Consider the following 22,685-nt stretch of genomic DNA (forward strand, 5'->3'; position numbering starts at 1 on the left):
TGCTGATGTTCACACTCTGAACCAACGATGTAGAAAAAGTGCAGAGGTTGCCTGAGACCAGAGAGTTTTTTTTTTTTCAGGGAACCATTAATCAACAAAAGCAGGAACTTAAAAGGCAGCGACTCACTCTGACAGTCCGGCAGATTATGACGAACCACCGTCTCCGCCGGAGCCACTGACCTAATCTCCTTTAGCATCTCGACCACGGAGACACCAGAGTCCTCTAATCCTCCACGGAAAGAAGGCAGGAGGCGCTCGGTCACTACGGCTTCCCAATTACCCCCCAGCTCTGCCGATCCACGAGGATCCTAATTAGACTTCGAGCTCGTCTCCACTTTGCATTAACAGCCATTACAGCCTTTTTTTATTTTTTTAACAAGTGACAATATCCTGAAAGCATTTAAAAGTCTAACAGTGTTCTCTGGCAGGTAAGATGACCGCCGAGCCGAGGAAGCAATTAAATAGCAGGTAGTTGCTCAGAGGCACTGGAGGAGAAGAGGGGGGGGGGGGCACCACCAGAGAGGAAACCGCCGCCTTCTGTGAAGGAAGAATCCAGTTAGGCCGGGCCTGGGTTTTTTTTTTCTCCCACAAATTCTCCAACGTGAAATCCTGCTGATCGTCGCCATTGTTGGGAGACGCTCCCCATTCACCTCCAGAAAATTAAATACCGCGGCGCATTGTCCGGAGACTGACGTGGCCGCCGCAGATGTGGAAGATGGAAAAAGCAGAAGCCGAACCACGTCCCTGAAAGCCTTGAGATTCAACACACTCTGGCAGCTCATTTTTACAGGATGATGAAGTGATCATTAGGTGGAATCAATGGATTTGATGAAGCAACAAAATCCTTATATCTAGCTGTCCAAATAAACAAAGATGTTCTTCAAATGTAAAAACCACCTCCAGACACTTGATTCAAATTAAACTATGAGGGTAAAGGAACTGGACATCATTTAATAACACACAAAATACAGCTTCCGACTCTGAAGCCAACCAAACTCGAGGCCCGCAGGCTAAATCCAGGATACCAGGACATGCTTGCGACCCTCCAGGATTAAATACAGATACAATGTTAATGCTGGATATAAACATTGAAATTATCTTGAAATTGAACATTTCCTTTCGGGTCTCACTGAGGATTTTTTCCCGGAAAACCTGGTGTGCCACCAACACTGGAATAAAACACAAGTACATCCCAGAATTGTAACGTTCAATGTATTTTATGTAGCAGTGGTTTACAAAAAAATACGTATTTAAAATCAATGTACATGTTGACAGCTGTGATTGGATGGCTGGCGGCAAAGCTTTATGGCTGTTTAGGTCGCTGTTAACAAGGGGGTCGTTGAGAGGAATGGCAACTAGATAGATGGATAGATAAACTTTATTGATCCCTCTTGAGGTCTCCTTGGGGAAATAGTTTTTCCAGCACACAGCAACACAGACGATAGATTCATGAAACAAGAACAAGAACAAAGTGCAATAAAAAGAAAGTGCAAGATGACATAATCTAAATCTAAAGATAAAGAACATAGGTCAAATAAAAATAACAAAAACAAAGGATAGACAGATTAACATGATATAAAAACATATTTTTGCTCCACTCCTACCCCCAAACTCAGAATTAAACAATCTAATGGCACGAGGAAGGAATGAGTCCCTGATTCTATTAGTGTTGCATCATGGGAGGAGCATTCATGCTCCATCTGCTTCTCTGCTCACTGATGACAGTGTTGAGAGGACGACTGTCATCATCCATGAGGGACAGTAGTTTGTCCAGTGATCTCCTCTCAGCAACTGTCACCAGTGAGTCCAGCTTCAACCACAGAGCCAGCCCTCCTGATCAACCACTAATATTCAATGTTGAGTTTGCAATTTCAAATAAATTGAATGGTTTATACTTCACAGGTTTTGATTAACGCAGGGACTTTTCAGGACATAAACTCTTATTTTTGGCACTTTTGGGTGTCCATATTTTTTTTTTATTCCTCAGAACAAATGGGGTTGACGCTCATCTTACCCCAGGGGTACGACTCTTAGGAACAAGATTAATTAGATCCCATTTTTAATGGACCGACTAACAGGAGAACAGATAAGGACTTGTCTTGAGGCTCAGACAGATAACAGGCTAGTCATACTTCATTTTCAAAAATGTTCTGCAATCTAGTTCCGCACTAGATTAACCTCATAAAACGGTGTCAGCGAATTAAAGCACAGTTCAAAATTACTGGATCTTTTCTATGGATTACCAGCCCATAAAAGTAGCCAACGTGATTCGCCAGGTGCCAACGAGATGCAGTCAAAGTGTTGACATGCTATTGAGATAATGGGGACAAGAAGAGAGAACGTGGGATTAGGTGAGACAGAGATAAGAGAAGGAGCGGAACTAAGGATGAGGACTTTCGGGTGGCCGAATGAAGGAGTAAGATATAGAGTCGAGGAGGCAAGAGTTTTGGATTGAGATGAGGCTCGAGGAAGACGGTGGGATAAGGAGTGATGGGGTAGGAGGGGGGTGGTTACTGTTTCCTGCACGCTCAGCAGATTGGGGGGGGGGGGGGGGGGGGGGCGATTCCACAAAGGCTTATCTTTCAGATGAAATACAAGAATGTAGGGACCAGAGGGAAGTCGAGACCAGGGGGAAGAAGCCAACGCTTCACAAGATTACGTCACTGAAAATGTCTTGTTACGATGTTTAGGAGATTTAAAATACGTACAAAAGTCCTTTGTGTTTCAAAAGTCATTATTGCTCATGGCTGAGCTTTCCCAGGAAAATATAAGACATTAAATGAAGGTCATTTCAGGTCACATCTGACTTGAACAAATTCAAATGCATCTGTTCCACAAGAATCTGGCGATAACTTATGTATCACGATACAAGTAACAACAAGACAAGATATGGTTATTCTGTAGGAACAAGGATATATTTGTAGTATTGTCTAGTACTTGACTCTGGTGTTGCAGAATTTACAGACCACATGACTCTTGAAGAAGGCGTAACTGCTTTCATTGGTTTTGAAACCAAAATATTTATCAGCTTTAAAAGCTGCTGGGGTCACTGTATCCTCTCGCCCACAGTCAACCTAAGAATCTCGCAGGATTTCATTGTTCAAGTGAAGTAAATGTTTTAATATAAATTGTAAATAAAATATTGATACGGTGCCGTTTAATGAATACAAAGTATGGCGAAACAATATATTGCAATTGTTACTGTAACTGTATTTGTATTTTCTTAAACCCCTATTAGTTTGTCTCTCTTTAAAAAGTTTAATTGTATTATTGCGGCCCTTGTGATCGTGAAGAAATGTCTCTCACAACAAGCATGTTTTATTCATTACCAGTATAAAACTTTTTATTTAAAATAAAAAAACACATTTCTTTCATGATGTATTTTTTTTTAATAAAATGTGTATACAATTAAATAATTAAGTTTGAATAATAATTACACTTTTTTTCAGCGTGTTATGATATAATTACACGCATGTATAACCTGGGATAAGAGGTTTATCCATTTTATTTATAAATTTTTAATCATATTATTTTATCACACTCTTTTTTTCTTGGCCTCTTCTTTTCCTTTAGGTCAACAGCTCCTCACAAAAGTCACAGTATATAATGTGCCGCCCTTAGAAGATGTAATCGCCCACTTCTGTAGAGAGTTCTAAAAATAAAACCATCCTTGTAACACCAACAAATATCTTCCATCATAGGATCATCGGAGTAGAAACACAACAATCATCTACAATCATCTCCTGGAACACAGGAAGCCACATTATCAGAAAATGCCAACCTCCATCTGCCACTTGTCGCTGACATTCAAGTCCCCCGACCCGGCATCATCCCCGAATCTCTGCACAAACATTCCCTGTCGAGCAGCCAAATAAATTCTCCACCTGGTGTTTGACTAGCAGCCTCACAAACAGAGATCAGCTTTCAGCTAATGGAGGACGCCAGACTCGACTTGGGATGAGAGACGGCCCAAGAGGCATCACTCTTGGTGTCAAAGAGGCGGAGGAGTGGGCGTCGATGCCCCTTCAAGTCATTTCCCTGAGGGCGCGACTCTTGCCTGTGGAAGATCAGTCGGCTGAGGACAAGGAGAACATTCTACCAGAGACCAGAAGACAACAAGTCCTCGACGGAGGAGTCGGACAATGTTGCACTTGTTTCACTTCCATCTGAGGTTCACCACTGTAGACATGAAACGTAGCCATAATCTGAAAACATTCATCGATACTAAGTTATTATTCACCAACATGTGATGTTTAAATCGATCAGTGTTTCACATTATAATGATGACAGTATTAGGAAACACGAAAGAAAAGAAATCTTACCAAAATTCAATTTATTGTGAAATTAAAGGCCTAAAAAAATGTATTACAGTTTTAAAATAGAGCATCTCTGGCAAAATGACAATTGTCTAGTGAAGTTTTACTTTGGGAACGGTTTAACAAAAAAGATCAAATATGCTTTTAAATTAGGAAATCTTTTGGCACATCAGTTTATTTAAAAGGACGATGTGCAGTTACATTAAAAAAAGATAGCTGCACCAGATTTAGCACAATGTTACTTTCCATCTGTAGTCCTCAACAAAGATGCAGACAGTTTACAAAATACATCACATACAAATAAAGCAAAAACACAATAATATACAAAAACAAAGTACAATCCTATAATGTCATCTGAAGGCCAAATACCCGTCTGGTACCATTAGTGCGAGCAGGACTGGTGGTCTAAAAGCCGGTCTTTTATTTTACAGACCTTAAAAATATTAAGCGGTCAATGTCTATTCCGCTGAAAGAAGACAAACTTTGCCGACTATTTGCAGGCATAGCTAAAAGCTATAGCTCCTCATTATATATAAATATAATAGTTTAGTTTAGCTTTTTACAAGGTGCTAAAACATTTCACAAATTAAATACTGTTAATGTTCCAGCACCCTTTGACCCTGGCACTCTGGGACACAAAGAAAGGCAGGGAAAAGTTAAAAAAGTAAAAGCACTGCAGGTCTCACTACGATTACAACAGGACTCCAGACAGAAGGTCGACGGCAGGTGGTGCCCCTCGTCAGACCACCCCCCACTCCAGACCCGTCACTCCTATGACAGTGACCACCGGAGAAGAAATCATCAGGAGAAGAGCCAACAGAGACACTTCATCCTGGTGGAGACTTCCACATAGCACGACACTGGAATCCAATCTATTTTTAAGAACCTTATTAAGTGACGCAGTCCAGCTGCTGAGCTCGAGACTCTACTATTCCGTTGAAAGAAAAAAGAAAAAAGTGTAAACACACTTCTTCATCCTGTCCTCATTTTCAATCCCGAGGTCTGGCGGCGTGCCGGGGACTCTCCTTCAGCTAATAAACAAAGAACGGCTTTCCTTATATAGCTGTATTCAAAGTGGCGAAGTGAAAGTGTGAAAAATTCCAATTCCAGAAGTAAAGGTTCGAGCCAAGAGCACCGACAGTGCGATTGCGTAACACTTAAACGTCTATTCCGGGGGGGGGGGGGGGCTAGTGTCGGGTTGAGCAGGTTATAAAGTTAGACACATATATGAAGGTAGTTTGGCTTCAATTTAAAATTTATTATTTACCAAGAAAGTTATTTTATTTTTTATTTAAAAATTAGCTTCAATCATGAAAAAAAGAAAGGTGGATCATTAAAAAACATGTATTTTCAATTTAAAAAATCTTTAATGAGTAAAATTTAAAATAAATTGTGTCTGGTCAATATTATGGGTAGAATATTTGTGTCTTAATTATTCAATCGGAAACAGTGGATTTATTTATTTATTTTTAATTGAAGGGTAAAAGGGTTTGAAGTCATTTTATGTTTTATTGATATGAAAAAAGTAGGTTGTTTTTTTTTCATTGAAGTGAAAATGGTTTTGAGGTAAATCTTATTTAATAATTTTGGCATGTTTCACGCGTAACAGTTTCTTACCAAATGGTCAGACATGTTTGAAGCAGAGTTCAAATCCCTTTCTTTCTTTTTTTTTAAAGGATTTTTTTGATAGAATAAAAGGAAACAAAACAACCTCCTGCACACAACTTTCTGGTGGCAGTGAATTCAAGGGGTGAAGATATGACCATAATAAAAACTAACTAGGGACACGCCAAGAATCGAGACACAACATCAGTTCGAAACTTGTTGAAAACTCTCCAACAAGAAGCGTCTTCAAAATCAAAAATAGAAAATGCGTGCAGAGAGAATCTAAAGGCATCTGTCAGACGAACGCCTGATCTGAACCGTCTGACCGTTGGTGTCATTTTGCTCGTTCAAAACAATGACCTGCTTAACAACTTAGCTTGCAGAGCATCGGGAACTCAGGCAGCTGTTGATAATGTCTGACACTGGGATTTGAGGATCTCAATTAGCTTCAGCTTCATGCGTGCAAAGAGAGAGTCGGAGGTATTACAGCTGCAGCTAATAATAATAATTCGATTAAGGTTTAATCTCCACCAGAGATCCAATATTAATTCATTAACTGTTAGCTATGAGACATCAAAGCCGGGAGACATACAGGGTTTAAACTGATTTCAAAAAGGAATTAAAGAAACAGCTGGAGACGACAATCTTTGCATAAATGAAATGTAAGAATAACACAAGAATATCTTTGATATACGACGTACAGTACGTGAACATGCTGGCATGAATCAAATGCAAAACTTTGAAGCAACAATACAGAACATTTTATATGATAATTATCTCAGTTTCTCCCGATTTTTTTAATCTTTTTTTTCTAAACAAGAAGGAGCTGCCTCAAATTAAGTTAACACAAAACTCTGCAGCGAGAATTCTGACCTGCTCTAGTAGAAGAACTCACATTTCCCTGATCCTTCACTGGCTGCCAGTTTCTTCCGATTAATAAATTAAACTTTTCTTTCCTATATATATTTTTTTGAGACTATAGTGACAAGTCAGAAGTTGGTTTTTATTTAATTTAATTTTAATTTTATTATAGCTGTGCATCATAACTCAGCATACTTCTTGATATTCAATCATTTTTACCGTATGGACTCAAGATGTTAATTTGTTTGTTTATTTATAATTAAGCAATATTTGTTTTGTGACTATCCGGTGCAGTCAAAGTATTTGGGACTTTTTTTAAACTCAATTTTTATGTCGTCTCATTTCAATGTACGTCAATTAATTTATCATAGTTTAGTGTTTAGTTTTTTATCACACCTAAAGGATCCACAATGCAATTTGTCTTTTCCCCACAGGATGAAGTTCACGAGAATTTACGTCAACAACCGAAAGACGATCTCGGATCATAGAAATAGTATAAATAGCTTTGAAAATGAAGTTCAACTTCACCCAGATTGTAGCTTTCTAGTCTGTTGGTGCACTTTTCAACCAAAGTTCCCTCCAAAGTTCTTACCGACCCATTTTAGAATGACATGTGCTATATGCCCGACTAGTCTGCGACACTGGGGTCATTTCCACAACCCGGCCAGCAGGGTGGCCTCACTGTGGGGTTGCTCGCCGTGAAGGTCTGTAGTCAAACACTCGCAGCAAGAATGTATTCCTTATGTGAAAACCAAGAATAGCCGGAGCAGGAGGTTCGACGAAGAGCGGAGGGTTTGGGATACAATTCCAGCCCTCCCAGAATATTCTGCTCAACAAAGCTCTGCTGCACATCCTCAGGAGAATTCAGAAGTGAGATTTCACTCGCATTTCTCCGATCCTTAAAACTCTTCACTGGCTTCCAGTTTCTTTCAGGATCAACTTTAAAATTCTGGTTCTTACTTTCAGATCTATTCATGGTCAGACTCCTCCTTACATCAGTGATCTGATCCAGCCTTATACCCCAGCTCGGGCTCTGAGGTCTATGGATCAGAATCTACTGATGGTTCAGGACCAGAGGAGAGAAATCCTTCCAGACTGTTGCTCCTAAGCTTTGGAACCATCTCTGTGTTTGATGATCTACTGACTCATTCAAGAATCATCTTAAGACATTTTTATTTGTTCAGGCTTTTCCTTGATTTTCTGGAACTCTTGTGTTGTTCTCAGTGTTATCTTGACCTTTAAAGTATATACTTTATTGTATATCGTTTCTGTATATTGTTTAAGCGCTTTGTGACCCTGGTCTGGAAAAGCGCTATATAAATACAAATTACTTACTTACTTAAAAATGTTGTTGTTTTTTTAATAGTTGGATTACATTAATTCTTTATTGATATGTTGAATTATTATTTTTGGAATAAATTCAAATATTTTTATTATTTCAATTTTTTTTTTTCTGTATTTTTTCTGATGTTCACTGCTTTGTCACTCATCGGTTTTTCTTCAAGAAATTCTATTTTCAACCCACATGCGTACGGAAGCATGTATATTTAATATTTCATATTTATTTGTACATTTACTACAATTTTAAAATGGCTCCCTGTACTTTATAAAAACTTCAAGATTCCCAAAGAGAAAGTAAAACAACTCAAGTAAGGGCCATAAAGATAAAAATATTCAGCTCAACACCACGTGTCGTTCAGACGCTTCCATCTCATGTGTTTGAATGCGGTTCCACACCAGATAGTAGTGCCGTGCAAGACACCTGATTAGGTTCCACTTCTGCCCCCGGGGGCTGAACCTTGAGTCTGCAACCATGGCAGCGGGGCCGTCTGCCAGAGATGCAGTCCACTAATAGCCGAAGAGCTCAGCTGCAACTCGAAACGCATTTCAGAGCAGATCCACTTTCAGGAGGCGGTCAAGATGACGACTTCCTTTGGGACGAATCCTAACATTACAGACCGGGGACCGACTGGTGAACCAGAAGCACAGGTTAGAGACATTTAGATACAGGGAAATGCATGGTTGTACGTGAGGAATGGTCTTCAACTTCACCATCATGTTGCCCTGATATGCAAGTTAAAATTTAACAGAAGGCAAACTGTTGTGTGTTTACAGCAATCTAGAGCCGAAGAGCTGGAACGTACCAAGTTACACGGTTTCAATTATCCAATTAAATGAAAACTAAATTCAGATGCCAATTATAGATTTGGGTCAGGTTTAACACGGACAACTTAAGATTCAACTTTAGTTCCATGTAGGAAAATCTTGTTTTTTTTGATGCAACAGTTCTTTACACACATCTCTCTTTATGGTTTATACATCCTCAAAATACATTTTTTTCAGTATGCAGCTCCTCTCCTCCGGCAGAGTAAATATTGTTCACACACCCCTGATATATGCTGCTCAGCAATTCATGAAACTAAATGTGCAGCGAGAGGACTTCACAAATCCTTCACTGCAAATTGAGAAAAGCAACATTTATTTTCAGACCATTAAGCAACTATTGCAGGAACTGTCAATCGTCATTGAGCTGCACATTTGTCTCTTCTTCCAGCTATGGATTCCGTGGATGCGGAGGTTACTTAGTTGGAGTCCAAAGTGAGGAGTTAAAGTTGAGGAAGCTATGGATGTTGGAAAATATTTATACACACTAGGGCTGCACGATATCGAAAAAATATCAATATCGCGATATCAGCACGTGCAATATGCACATCAAAAACATGTGCACATCAAAAACGTGCGATAATTTTGATTTTTTATTGTATAAATCAAGCATTTATTAAATTCACACTTCAATCAATCAGTGTCACGTTCTGTAAACTTGTCAATTTGTACTTCTATGTCTCGTTGTCGTTTACGTCTCCGTGGTCTGCGAACTGTAGGCTCTGTTGCTATGGCTACGAGTCTTGCCGACGCGCTGACTTAGCACGGCTCACTATATACACGGAGGTAATACTAACTTATGATCTACTCAAACACTAGTGATCCAGTCATCTCATCCCTTTCAACCACTTTTTCTAAAGCAACATATTGTAAGAACTTTTCACCTCGACTCAGTTGTTTTCTTATAAGATCGTGAACTTCCAAACAAACTTAAACCTGTCCGTCTTCGCCGTATGCTAATGAGCCAAGTTGTTAGCGTCAGATCATTTATAAAGTGTTATGTGTGCGTGTACAAGGAGGTGGATTAATTATTGATTTGGTGATATCGCGACACGTCAGCGGCTCCTCTCTGATGACGATCAGTTTCGCGGGAAACCAAAGCAAGTCTCGAGAAACTGAGCGTTATAAGTGATATTTTTTGCGATCACGTGGGCACCGAAGCGTGGAAATAAACTAAAGGGAAGTATCGTTTTCCTTCTCTAAACCCCCGGACCTCCCCTATAGTACTCACCTGCGTGCACACGGCTACATTTGTAGGTGACAGAAAAAAATATCGCATTAATATTTATATCGCAATTCAAGACACCATTATCGAATATCACACTTATTTCCAATATCGTGCAGCCCTAATACACCTAATATGGCAATGTTTTTCGGGATACTTTATCCGTAATCAACAGCACTGTGTCGATTTTTCCTATCAATCGAAAAATATTTTTACATTCATATGTGGCCTTTAATTTGTTATTGTTATCATGGCTCTTTTTTGGTTTATATTTCAATATTGTGTGTTAAATAAACCAATAATATTTTTAAACAATTAATATGCAAATATTTAGGGTGATTTTTTCATATTTGAGTTGCAATTAAACTTCTGGTGTCTAGATGGCATCAGACATGATGTCCTCCACAGCTAAAGGAACAATAAATACCGCAAGATCCTATTGACAACTGAGGATGAGAAGATACAATGACTAGCAGTTTTTAAAGCTGATATTTGGACCAATTTTGCTTTCAAAACAAATGAAAGCAGTTGGTGGCCATTACCGTGTTTTGATCTTTAAAGGGAAAGAATTAGGATATTTATCGATCAACCTGAACGTCCTACAATATTTAATTCCATTAGAAACTTGTTCTTTGAGTACAGTTGCAATTCAACCCTTTACAAATGGTTTTAACCATTGTGTTGTCTCTGGGTCAAGGTCGTTCACCTTGACCCAGAGACAACACAACTCTTGGGAAACCACACACATTTGTTTTCTTGCCTCTGGGTCACCTTGACCCAAAGATAACAGGGTTAAACAATAAATAAAATAAATCGTAGTTTAAAATCTACAAAGATGCCAGAGACAGTGTTGTTATTTACTTTCAGGAAACTAGAAAAGCGCAGAGAAAAATCAAACCTCTCCTGATTTCACAAGACTTTCTAATCAATAAAAAAAACTTCTACAATTAAATAATTATATCAAGTACTTTTTTCAACAGATGGATGCTCAAATAACTGGGGGCAATAAAAAAAATGTATTAAGTCAATTTTCTTGGAAAGATTCTGGACGTCAGTCATAAAACCCGATGCCAAAAGAGTTACCTCATGGTTAATCGTAACTCTTAAAATAACACTGACCCCTGAAACATTCTGAGTCATGCCTAGAGAAACGGGGAACAACAAGACGGTCTGGGGTGGGGGTGAACTTTCTAAACAGGAAGCCCTTCTTGGAATTTGGGTCTTTACCGCGGTCACACATGCCTCTGTCTTGGTCACGACCAAGTGTGAAATTCTGTAATATGGTTAACTTGAACTAGGCCACAGATTCCTCTCGCTTCTGTTCCGAGCCTCCACATTTCTCACGCCGCCATTTAATAGCAGCAAAGTGCTTAAGTGGCATTTACCCGGCAAACAGACTCGCAGGCGAATGTGACAGAGATACGGGACTCATGTGAGCCGTGATGATGGAGTGGGTCTCGGGGAGGATTCGGTCGCTGACGGACGAGAGTGGAAGACGGTGGGTGACAGGCGACCGCAAGCCCACAGCAGCCATCGGAGACTTCGCTGCCGTTGATTACAGCTTCAAACAGGAAGCAGCGAAAAAAGTGGTGACAGAAATAATAAGTTGAGGAACGAACAATACCAGGTATCACCTACGTATCATGGAGTATAATATAGGTTAAATCATTTTCACATTGCCATTTAATAGAAGAGCCGTTTAAAAAAATCGCAGAGGTTGCGAAATAGTTTAAAAAAAAGGAACGCTTATGCTGACTCTACAGTAAATGCTGGTATGATTATAGAAAGTCAAGTTTGCAACCAGCCAACAGAAAAAGAAGCCGTTGTCACACTTACAAAAGAGGGAGGGCAGGAGAAGTTCAGAGACAGCGATTCAGTTTTTTTGTGCGTCAATCTTGACTGAAAAAATTCGAATCTGAAACTAATGTAAAGGACAAGATGAGCCTGAAAATTTGTGGAATAATAAAAGTCTGTTTGCATCACGGCCGTGTATTGTAAGGATTATTTATTTGTTGTGGTTGAAAGACAAAGGGGAAAGTTTACATTTTAAAAATGTATATTAATACACATTACATTTGCTGTCAGACTTCATTAAAAATGTTTTAAAATAACACAAAAACTAGGTGTATTTTCAAATAAAAAACATTCCTAGACTAACAGTTTCATCCAATAATGGCTCCAAATACAGTCACGGACACTGACACTACATTGAATGTATTGATATCTGTAAAGGGCCTCCATGTCTGGACTAAAATAACTTTTAGTTTTGGGCCTCATTTATCCGCGAAGTCCAAAAAGGCATATAATGATCGACCATCAACTACTGCCTTATAATAAATGCTACAATAGCGTGAAGAGACCAATTTTCTTTGTTTCATTCCAGGGAAGGTTTTAAGAAAAGATTAAAGTCCACATCATTTTTTTGGAATCTGTCAGGAGTTTTGCATCATGCATGGAATGCCCCAGTTTTAGTCACTGTAATGCCATAGCTATTGACTAACTAGTTTAATTGGTTATAATTAAGAAAACCATTGAACATTTTTACACATCAGCTCTGAAGTCAAACTCTTCAGATCCATTTTCTTCTTCTCATCTTATTGGACCAAACCTTTAGCTGGACCCGACACAAGAAATATATTTTTTACATGACTGTATATATACCTTATATAGAGCTGTTCAATTTACGCTCTGGTGCAGCAAGCAATTTGGACGATTCACCCATAAATAATGAATGTGTTGTCAAAAAAAAAACCGTGACCGTTTGCTTACTACGGTAAACCAAGGAATAATCCAACATGGCCCCCTCAAAATACATTTGATTTAACACTCCAATGAACTGAAAAATGTCCACACAAACGTGACTTTTGTTGTCACTATGTTGCACATGCCATCATGCCATTTCAATACACAAGTACATAATGTTTTCATAAAATCATGTGTTTTTCATCAATTTGTCTAACATTGAGCAATTATTGTAGACGACTGAGTGGACATGCTTTCAAAAAATAAAAGGAAGTTTGAGTTGAACAGCCCTGCCCTACGCTGTATACATTTACAACGGGACCTCATTTCTTTTGAAACGAATAATCATGTTTCAACAGCAACGTGAAGTCTAAAGGTGTAGTATTTGGGTCACCAGCTCCACCCAAACCACTCTTTTTGCACTACCTCAGAACTTAACTTGTTATCATAATTACAGTTTTATTTTATGATAAATACTTATTTTGAATTTGTCTGCTAATATACTTGTGTGGTATCAAAAATGGTATCAAGTATCAGTTGAAATACACCATCATGACAACCTTACAGCTGCATCAGTCAGCAAACGTTCTCCTCAACTGGCCTCGCTCGTCCATAAATCCTACGGTTTCACATCCGACAGCAGATTAAAAGAGAAATATGCTCAGAAGAAAATTAGCTCCTGGACACTAAAAGCATTAGAAACTCATTCTTCAGAAAAGGTCAGTGCTTTTCTATTTATGACTGGCGCTGGATTGTGAGGAAAGACGGGCTGTGTTTTGGTCAGTTTAATAAATGATCTAATCTGTTGTCGGCGCTGGAGAGGAATGCTAAACAGCTCTTCACAGGCTGAAGGGAAGGCGACATTTCTGGGAGAGGAGGTGAGTGACCGGTGCTGGAGGAGACCGGAGCTCATTAGGAGGGCTGGGATTCTGGAGGACACGTTTAAACCCATTGAAAAAAGATGTGACATTTTCTCCGCTCGCCTTTATCTTCACCTTTATTAAATATCAGTTGAATATAAGGAAGAAGAATACAGCGAAGTACCTCCAATTAAATACGATGAGACATTTGTTTGAAAAGAAGACCATATTCTTACACGTTTAACTTCGTAATTGGAGCTTCAGGGTCTCTTTGAGAAAGTGAATTTGCAGCATGTGGACCAACTTTGAGAAGTAGGCAGAGAAGCAAGTACGGCTATTGGTGATATACGATACGTATCACAATACAGGGGCACCAACTGAGTATATATTGCGATACCAGGAACAACCATATATTTGTAGTATTGTCGAGTACTTGACTCTGTTGTTGCAGATTTTACAGACCACATGACTCTTGACGAAGTCGTAACTGCTTTCATTTGTTTTCAAACCAAAATATATCCAAACATAAGCTTAAAGATCTACTGGAGCGACTGTATCCTCTCGTCCTTAGTCATCGCTGGAATCTCGCGGGATTACTTGTAGCTGTGAAGAACATTATGACTGCGGCCAGAAATGTAACAAACGACATGAATATTTGAATTAAAACTGTAAATAAATGTAATTTAAAAAAAAGTCTATGTGTATCCTCTCGTCCTCAGGAATTGAAGGGAACTCGGAGGATTTCATTGTTCCTTTAGCTGCTAATTACAACACAAAATTGAAAGCTGTGAATAATTTCAAGGCAATAAGACCGACATGCTAATGTGCACAGTCCTTTTAAACATACATTTTGTTGCACTTGACTCTGTTACCAACAAATATCTAAAGTATAATGAATATTATACTTTTCTACAGCAACTAAATCTACTCATGAGAAGATCAACAAAGTTTTATCTTGTGCAGAATGAGGGATGACAGAACTCAAACTGTTGTCCAGACCAGCAACATGTCTTTTATGCCTCAATGACAAAATGTGGGTAATTTTAAGATGAGAGCTTTTTTTTAATGATGCTTTTCACTACAAGTGAGAAAAATTTCGATACAGTCAAATGCAGAGATATTTGTCTTCACGATAAAATATTGATATATTTAACAAAAATAATGTAGTGGTTTTTTTTATCTTTGCCTTTTGTATCATATTTTATTTGTATCAGTTATTTTATTGTTTTTCATTTAAATAAGTGTGTATTAAATTCGATTTTTCCTTTTTCAATCACAATGCAAATATTTTAGAGCGCATTTGAATTTATTTTTTTAATATACAGCACTGTATTTTTCATGGTGGGCATTGAAATTGTATTTTTAAACACAGTTCTTTTATAGTTTACATTTGTGTGTATCAAATCAAATAAAAACAATTTACCTGCAAAATATTAACGTTGTTCATTCATTTTTTGTGTGTTTCAATAACATTTCCAGCCACTTGATCACAGGAGTTGTAACATCCTCTGCAGCTAAAAAAAAAATGAAATCCTGCAAAATCCCAGCAGGGACTGAGGACGAGAGGATACAGCCGACTTCAGCAGCTTTTAAAGCTGATGTTTGGCCTAATTTATTTATCAGTTACGATTTTGCTCCTCCGCAGCTAAAGAAACAATTAAATTCTCCGAGTTCCCTTCAATTCCTGAGGACGAATTTTTTAAATTACATTTATTTACAGTTTTAATTCAAATATTCATGTAGTTTGTTACATTTCCGGCCGAAGTCATAATGTTCTTCACAGCTACAAGTAATCCCGCGAGATTCCAGCGATGGCTGAGGACGAGAGGATACAGTCGCTCCAGTAGATCTTTAAGCTGATGTTATTATATTGTTACATATTTTGGTTTGAAAACAAATGAAAGCAGTTACGACTTTGTCAAGAGTCATGTGGTCTGTAAATTCTGCAACACCAGAGTCAAGTACTCGACAATACTACACATATATCGAAATGAATCGTATCGTGGCACTGTTTCCTGATATGTATCACATGGCTGTATTCTTCTCAAAACGTATTCATAATAGAATCATCCTTAAATACTATTTAATGAAGAATGTTTTCAGGCGAGTGCAGAACTTCTAGTTTGACACTCTAGATCGGTCTGTGATAAGGTGAAGCTCTGCCTCCGACATGGCAACAGCGTAAAAGACGAGCAGCTTCACCGGTGATGGACAACAACAGTCTGTGGGGGGTGATGATGACACGAACCAACGTGGGGGTACATGGAGTCTTTAAATGAAGGGGTAGGGAGGAGGGTTGGACTGGGATTTACTTTCACTCATCAAACTGCCACAGACAGAAATACATCTCATCCACAAGTTTGCGTGCAAACAAATGATCTTTTGGGGGTCTATTGTGTTATTTTGAGCTATTTTAATTATTGACACCCGCCCGGCAGGTGGTCTTCAGAGCCCAGAGAGAGAGAGAGAGAGACAGGGCTCTATATGGAGGGGTGTGGCACATTTTATACAACATTAGACGCAGCTGCCCCTGACATTACTGTCTGCCCACATCACCACCTTGGCTGAGGGCGGACGGTCAAGAAAAAAACACGCCCAATAAATCACAGCATTTAGTGATCGTGGTCGGAACCATTCCCCCGGTCCACGACCGAGGCGTCAAGTGAACATGGCGGCGGCATGACTGTCCCTCGCCGGTGCAACTTACGAGCCCTCCGGGGTGGAGAACCGTGTGTGTGACCCCGCATACACCAAACTACCAAACAACACCCCCCTCAACAACCACCCTCCCCGGCACACACTGCAGACCCCCCGTGGAGTCACAAGTTAAAACCTCCACAAGTTTCGTTTGGATTCATTGCTGAAAACTTAGCGGGGGATGCGTTCACGGAGCGGGACCCTGAACGCAGCACCGACTACATTTAGCATGTGAAGGGAAAATTGTCAAATAATAGGTGAGAGTTGTGGAGAGTGTCACGCTGGTGTGTGTGTGCATGTGCACGAGAGATGGACGCGCGCGTGATCCTACCTTCAGATGCTCGCCGGGAGCATTTCAAACAGGCGAGAGATGCGCGTTCACCGGCGACGGTCCCGTTGTTCCGCAGCCGTTAAATATCCTCGGGAATTTCCAAGCAGCCGGTCGGCGTGTGAGGAGCAGCCGCGAGGAGTGTGTGAGTGAGTGTGGAAGGGGGAGTGTGTGTGAGTGTGTGTGAGTGAGTGGGCAGGGGGGAGTTCAATCCCACCGTGGAACTGTACAGGAAACGCGTCATTATCAATGGACGCAGCGGATTGTAGTCTAATTGTAGTCCAGTTCAATATGTATGCGTCGCTGTTTTATTTATGTTCGTGAAAACTGAGACGTCACGTGTCTCTATTTAACTGCAACAAAAATTCTGATAAAGACGTCGAATTAATCGATTATAAATTAAATAATAAAAATTTTAATTAAAATTTTAATTTTTAAAAACATGAAATCAAAACTATTGTTATTGCCATTGTCGTGTGAAGGGTTCCACCAACTGGGAATGTTGTGCAACAGTAAACATGATTCATTTAATCCTAAACATAAATAAAAATGCAATTTAAAGGGCAGCTAATGTCAAAATCCAACTCTCCTGACTCACATGTTTCAAATGTTATTACCAACTGTCTGAAATCTGGGCGAATGAGAGGTTACGAGAGCAGGGTCCATTATGATGTAATTATGGCTTCACTCCTCCTCCAGCCGGCTGTAATCAAGCACTGATTTGTTTATACAACAAGTCCCTAGGATGTGGAGACGTCCGGGATTAATGACGGGCGGTGACAAACCTTGATGATTGACTAATCACAGAAAAGTGGATGTTGTTATGATAAATGTGATTTCATCTCCAGAATTTTTTTTTTTTTTTTCATCAGGCGGGTCTTCTGATCCTTTTCTAATGTAAATATTTCAAATAAAATAGAGTTTTGTACAAACACAATAGAGTACAGTGAATTATTGAAATGCACCTAATGTGTTTTTTTGCCATTTCACTGGAAATGAAAAACACACAACAAATCTGACTCCAAATTGTTATTTTTATGACTTAAAAACAAGAGCCTTTTACAGAAATTACAGTTATGGTTTGTCTATACTTGTGTATACAGTTATTTTTCCTCTTGTAAAAGAATCCTTTTGATAGAAAGAGAGAGGGCAGGTTTATCTGTATTTTATTTATATTTATATAATTTTTTTTATTTTGTCTTTGGTGGTTGTTTGACTTTCCTCATGTGTAACAAAATTAAAATGTTAAAAATAAAAATCAATTAAATGAAATATTTATGAATGTATTTACATTTAATGTTTATTGATAACATATAACAAATATTTAGAAAAAATAAAAACAAACATCTTATATAATAAACGATGAATAATTTTCAAACCCGATTTCAAAATAACTTCAGGAGATGGTTATACATCTTTGAGTTGTCAGGAATTCCCTGCTCACAGGCTATTACTGGATACTGGGCGCCTGTTGTCAGGGTACACTGGGCTGAAATGTGAACCTAAACGGGGGCAGAGCTTAAAAATGTTGACCCTGCGGGGCTGAGGAATGACAATCACGCTTAAAGACAGACATTCTGGAGGAGGATCTTCGTTACTGTCTCAACCGTCAACAAGGATCTGACTCCTCGAGTCAAACGCATCCATGAGTTAAAGCAATGCAAGATCAGGGTTTGTTGTTGAAGGTATTTTTTAGGTATAAAGAATAAACTGTTATATTGAGAGCTAGATATTTCTATCTTTTAAATGAAGTATAAACATCTTAGGCAAATGAGGGATTAGATATTTGTATATAAGGCATGACAAATAACAATAATACACTATAGGACAGATGTGTTTACACAGAAACACAATGTGCGCATTGAATGTGAATTTAAAGAGCTTAAAACAAGAAAGTATTTAATAAATAAATCCACTTTTCCCACGAAAACATGGCTGAAATGAGAAATATATAATTAAATATTTTTTCATGAACTACTCATTCATTAGTCTGTGATTGAATACTTTTGTTGAAAGATTTTGGAACTTAATATATTAAATATCTCAACATGTGGTAGTGGGAGCAGGAGTGTCAGGAGTATAAATAGCTATGAAAGCATTCGTAACAAATGGCCCCATCTAGTGGTTGATCATTCATTATATGATATAATATGAAGATCATCCCGGATTTGACCTTTGAAATAACCGTTCATGTCAGAAATGTGTTTGAAAACGAAACTCTTTTGTTATTATGAGACATCAAATGTATCAGTGACATCATCGGTTTACGTTTTAAGTAGATATTGAAAGATTTAACATTTATTTATTACTTATTGTGATGTGACACATAAGGTTGTGTATTGGCAAGAATCTGGCGACACGATGCATATCACGATACAGGGGCAACCATATGATATACTGCAATATTAAGTGATACTGTAGTAACACGTATATATGTGTAGTTTTGGCGAGTACTCGACTCTGGTGTTGCTGAATTTACAGACCACATGACTCTTGATGAAGTCGTAACTGCTTTCATTTGTTTTCAAAACAAAATATGTACAAATATCAGCTTTAAAAACCAACTGGATCGATTGTATCCTCTCGTCCTCAGTCATCGCTGGGATCTCGCGGGATAACCTCTAGCAACACAAAAATGAACAAAAGACATGGATATTTGTATTCAAAATGTTAATAAATATAAAGAATATATTTTTATTTAATTATAAACAATAAACAACTACAATAATAATATAATTTGAATGCAACACATATAAAAAGCGACACAGTACAGTTGAACATTGGTATAGTATCTTGAAATTTAAGAAGATTGTGATATTTTCTGTGTTTTACTTTGGCATTGCTATTTGATAGTTTGATTAGCGTTTGTTTGTCTGTTGTTGCGATGCTCAATCACATGTGAAATAAATGTTAATCACATCCTGAAGACAAACAATCTTTCAATGGCTACTTTTACTACGGCCTGTTTGTAGGACAAGAAACTTAATAAAAAATATAACTTACTAAACCCACCATTGGAAGTAAGTAAGTAAGTAAGTAATGGTTATTTGTGAAGATCTTTCAAGACCAGGGTCACAAAGCGCTTTAACAATCAAAAACAATACACAGTTAAAACTATATAATATAAAAGGCAAAGACACATAAGAAGAACACAGGAGTCCCAGAAGATTAGGGAAAAGCCATTTGGTGCAATATGAAGAATCAATTTAAAAAAGAAAAACCTGCTGTAAGTTAATGTTAAGAGTCTGTCACGTTGTGTCTTTACCCGGTTGCATCTTAACACCTGATAAAGCGAGCAGGAAGTAGCAAGGAAATCCTCCTGATAAAGTGTTCCACCAATCAGAGTTGAGAAACTGCTGATGGTGCAGAGATTGAAGGATTCATGAAGCAGCAGTCGAGTGGACTCACGCTCACAGACGAAGACATGGCTGCAGAGATGCTGCTGCTCGCGCTCTTCTCCGGCATCATCCACGCTCAAGTCATCCAGAGAGCAGGAAACTATCATCGCTTCATCCTGGACCGGACGGCGGACTTCTGCTTGATCTCAAGATGGAGCGGTGAGGAGAAGAAAATCATGTGGAACTCTTCACAGCATCACAACTTCAGTCTGCAGACAGAAGATTCGTACAAAACCTCCCCTCTGAGGGTTTCTGACTCGGGTCAGTACCAAGTCCAGTGCTGGACCCAGAACAATGTGACGCACGAGAGGAACTCCTCTCTCCTGGTTTGTGGCCTACAAAAGATGAGGGAACATGATGTTAGCCCCTATGTTGGACAGACACTGGAGCTGACTTGTGATGATGTGGGACCAAAACAGAGTGTTTATTGGGCTTTAAATCGTTTTAACCAGGAAACGAAAAATTGGGAATTTTCTTTAATAGATGATGTATCATCTTTGGGATACAAATTGCAGCTAGTGAAGAACGAATCGTCTCTTCTGGTAACATTTGACAAATCCTATGATTATTATTACTACTACTGTCTGGAGAAGAACCATCAGATGTGTGACATACTGAAACGTGTATTTGTTGATGTACAACCAGAGTTTTTTCACCGTTCAGTGGGAGAGAGTCTGGAGCTGAACTGCTCTGGCGACAGTGGAGAAAAACCTCATGTGTGGTTGATAGCTAATTCAATAAAAAAGGAACAGAGTCACAACCACACACTGAAGTTTCCATCACTGACCCTTAACCACACAGGTTCATATGCTTGTGATCGCAGAGATCTGTATCGTGAATTTTACGACCTGTTTGTGTGTCCCGAGTCTGACCCGCCAGCACTGGCCTTCTTCACTGGAGGAGAAAACGTGACTCTACATTGCGGCGACTGGAAACAGCCTGGTGTGATCAACTGGTTCATGAGGACAAACAGAACTGAAGGAAGAGATTCACGCATAAAAGAACTTTCACGGAAAGACAGAATCTATCTCTCTGACATGAGTCTGGTGATCACTAACATCTCTCTGGAAGACAGTGGGGAGTTCCGGTGCATGATTTCGAAAAAATTTAATTGTGTGTTCACGTACAAGACCCTCGTGATGTTCAGAGAGCCAGAGGTTGATCACCATCTAGTGAGGTCTCTGCTGCTCAGTGTTGTGATCTTGATCTTGTGTGGTGTTTTTGTTGGGGTCTGGAGGAGCAGGAGTAGAGAGCAGCTCCCAGTACCAGTGGAGGAGGTGGAGATGTCGGATCTGTCTCCAGCGTCAGCAGATGAACAGTCAGAGACTCTCTGAGGCTACATGATCCACGGATGACTCAACTTTTCTTTGACTTCCGTTTATGATTGTCATCAGTGTGACCCTTGTTTACTCTTCAGTGTTAATAAAGTTTGACCATGACTTTGAAGAACAGACTCCAGTTGTGTATGTGTACATGCACGCTATTCATCTATAATTGTATCCGTGTGTGTCTTTCTGTGTACACCGATTCATATGTAAATATATGTTCATATATACAGTATATAAATATTTAGGAAAATAAGCATTTCATACAACGTGTGCATTAAATGTAGATCAAAAAACGGGCAAAATACTCTGAGCAGTCAAGTTATCGCACTGTGAACTGCAGATCTGATCAAATTTAAAGAAGAACACTAGAACACTAAGTAAGTAATAGTTATTTGTAAAGTGCTTGAATAATCAAAAGCAATACACAGTTAAAAATACATACACATTTAAAAAGCTCTAAAAGGCCAAGACAACACAAGACAAACACAGCAGCCCCATGAAAAATAAGAAAAAGCACAAATAAAATGTCTTTTTTTGAAGGAGTCAGTAGATCATCAAACACAGAGATCGTTCCAAAGCTTAGGAGCAACAGCCTGGAAGGATTTTATCTCCTCTGGTCCTGAAGCGTGTTCAGGAACCATCAGTAGATTCTGATCCACAGACCTCAGAGCCCAAGCTGGGGTGTAAGTCTGGATCAGATCAGAGATGTAAGGTCTGACCATGAATAGATCAGAAAGTCAACAATTTGAATGTTATTAAACTTAACCACAAGCTAGACAAGATATTAACAATAAAAGTGATTATTAGAGGTTTTTTTTTTACCAACTTGTGAACTCACTTAAAAATAGATAAAATCCAGAGGCATTAGTAAAGTCAATCGATCTGAAATCCAAACTATAAACACGTATGGCCTTGTTTGGCATTTTAATAACGTAACAAATGTCTCCATCTAGTGGTTTATTTCGTATATCACACGATGATCAACCCGGAATTAATCTGTTAATTTACCGTTCCATGTCACATATGTTTTAGAAAGATTTTTTTTTAAGTTAGGGTTGTGGTTAAAGTATGACAAATAATGTATATTGACAACATTTACACCAGTGACATCATCAGTAAAAGGTCACAAAGATATCAAAGGAGTGTATTGGCAAGAATCTAG

The 22,685-nt window shown here is 38.8% G+C and overlaps 2 protein-coding genes across 2 annotated transcripts in view; one reads left to right on the plus strand and one right to left on the minus strand.

Annotated features, from left to right (window-relative positions):
• Positions 1-16,951, minus strand: part of tln2a (talin 2a) — a 101,800-nt gene extending 84,849 nt beyond the window's left edge. Inside the window, exon 1 of the mRNA XM_087793377.1 lies at positions 16,801-16,951. The gene's annotated coding sequence lies outside the window, so the exon portion shown is untranslated. The remainder of the gene's footprint in view (positions 1-16,800) is intronic.
• A 3,270-nt stretch (positions 16,952-20,221) lies between these two features.
• Positions 20,222-21,529, plus strand: LOC148076300 (uncharacterized). The gene is made up of 2 exons (XM_087793150.1): positions 20,222-20,354; positions 20,841-21,529. Exons 1-2 carry the CDS (start codon positions 20,222-20,224, stop codon positions 21,527-21,529), a joined length of 822 nt encoding a protein of 273 aa, XP_087649276.1.
• The last annotated feature ends 1,156 nt before the right edge of the window (positions 21,530-22,685 follow it).

This window comes from Callionymus lyra, chromosome 6 (assembly GCF_982586985.1).
Source record: "Callionymus lyra chromosome 6, fCalLyr1.hap1.1, whole genome shotgun sequence".
Taxonomy (NCBI): Eukaryota; Metazoa; Chordata; class Actinopteri; order Syngnathiformes; family Callionymidae; genus Callionymus; species Callionymus lyra.

Coding starts and splice junctions, on each gene's coding strand:
- LOC148076300 (XM_087793150.1), top strand. CDS start 20,222: ATGGCTGCAGAGATGCTGCTGCTCGCGCTCTTCTCCGGCATCATCCAC. Junction 20,355..20,840: donor CTTGATCTCAAGATGGAGCG/GTGAGGAGAAGA, acceptor ATGTACAACCAG/AGTTTTTTCACCGTTCAGTG.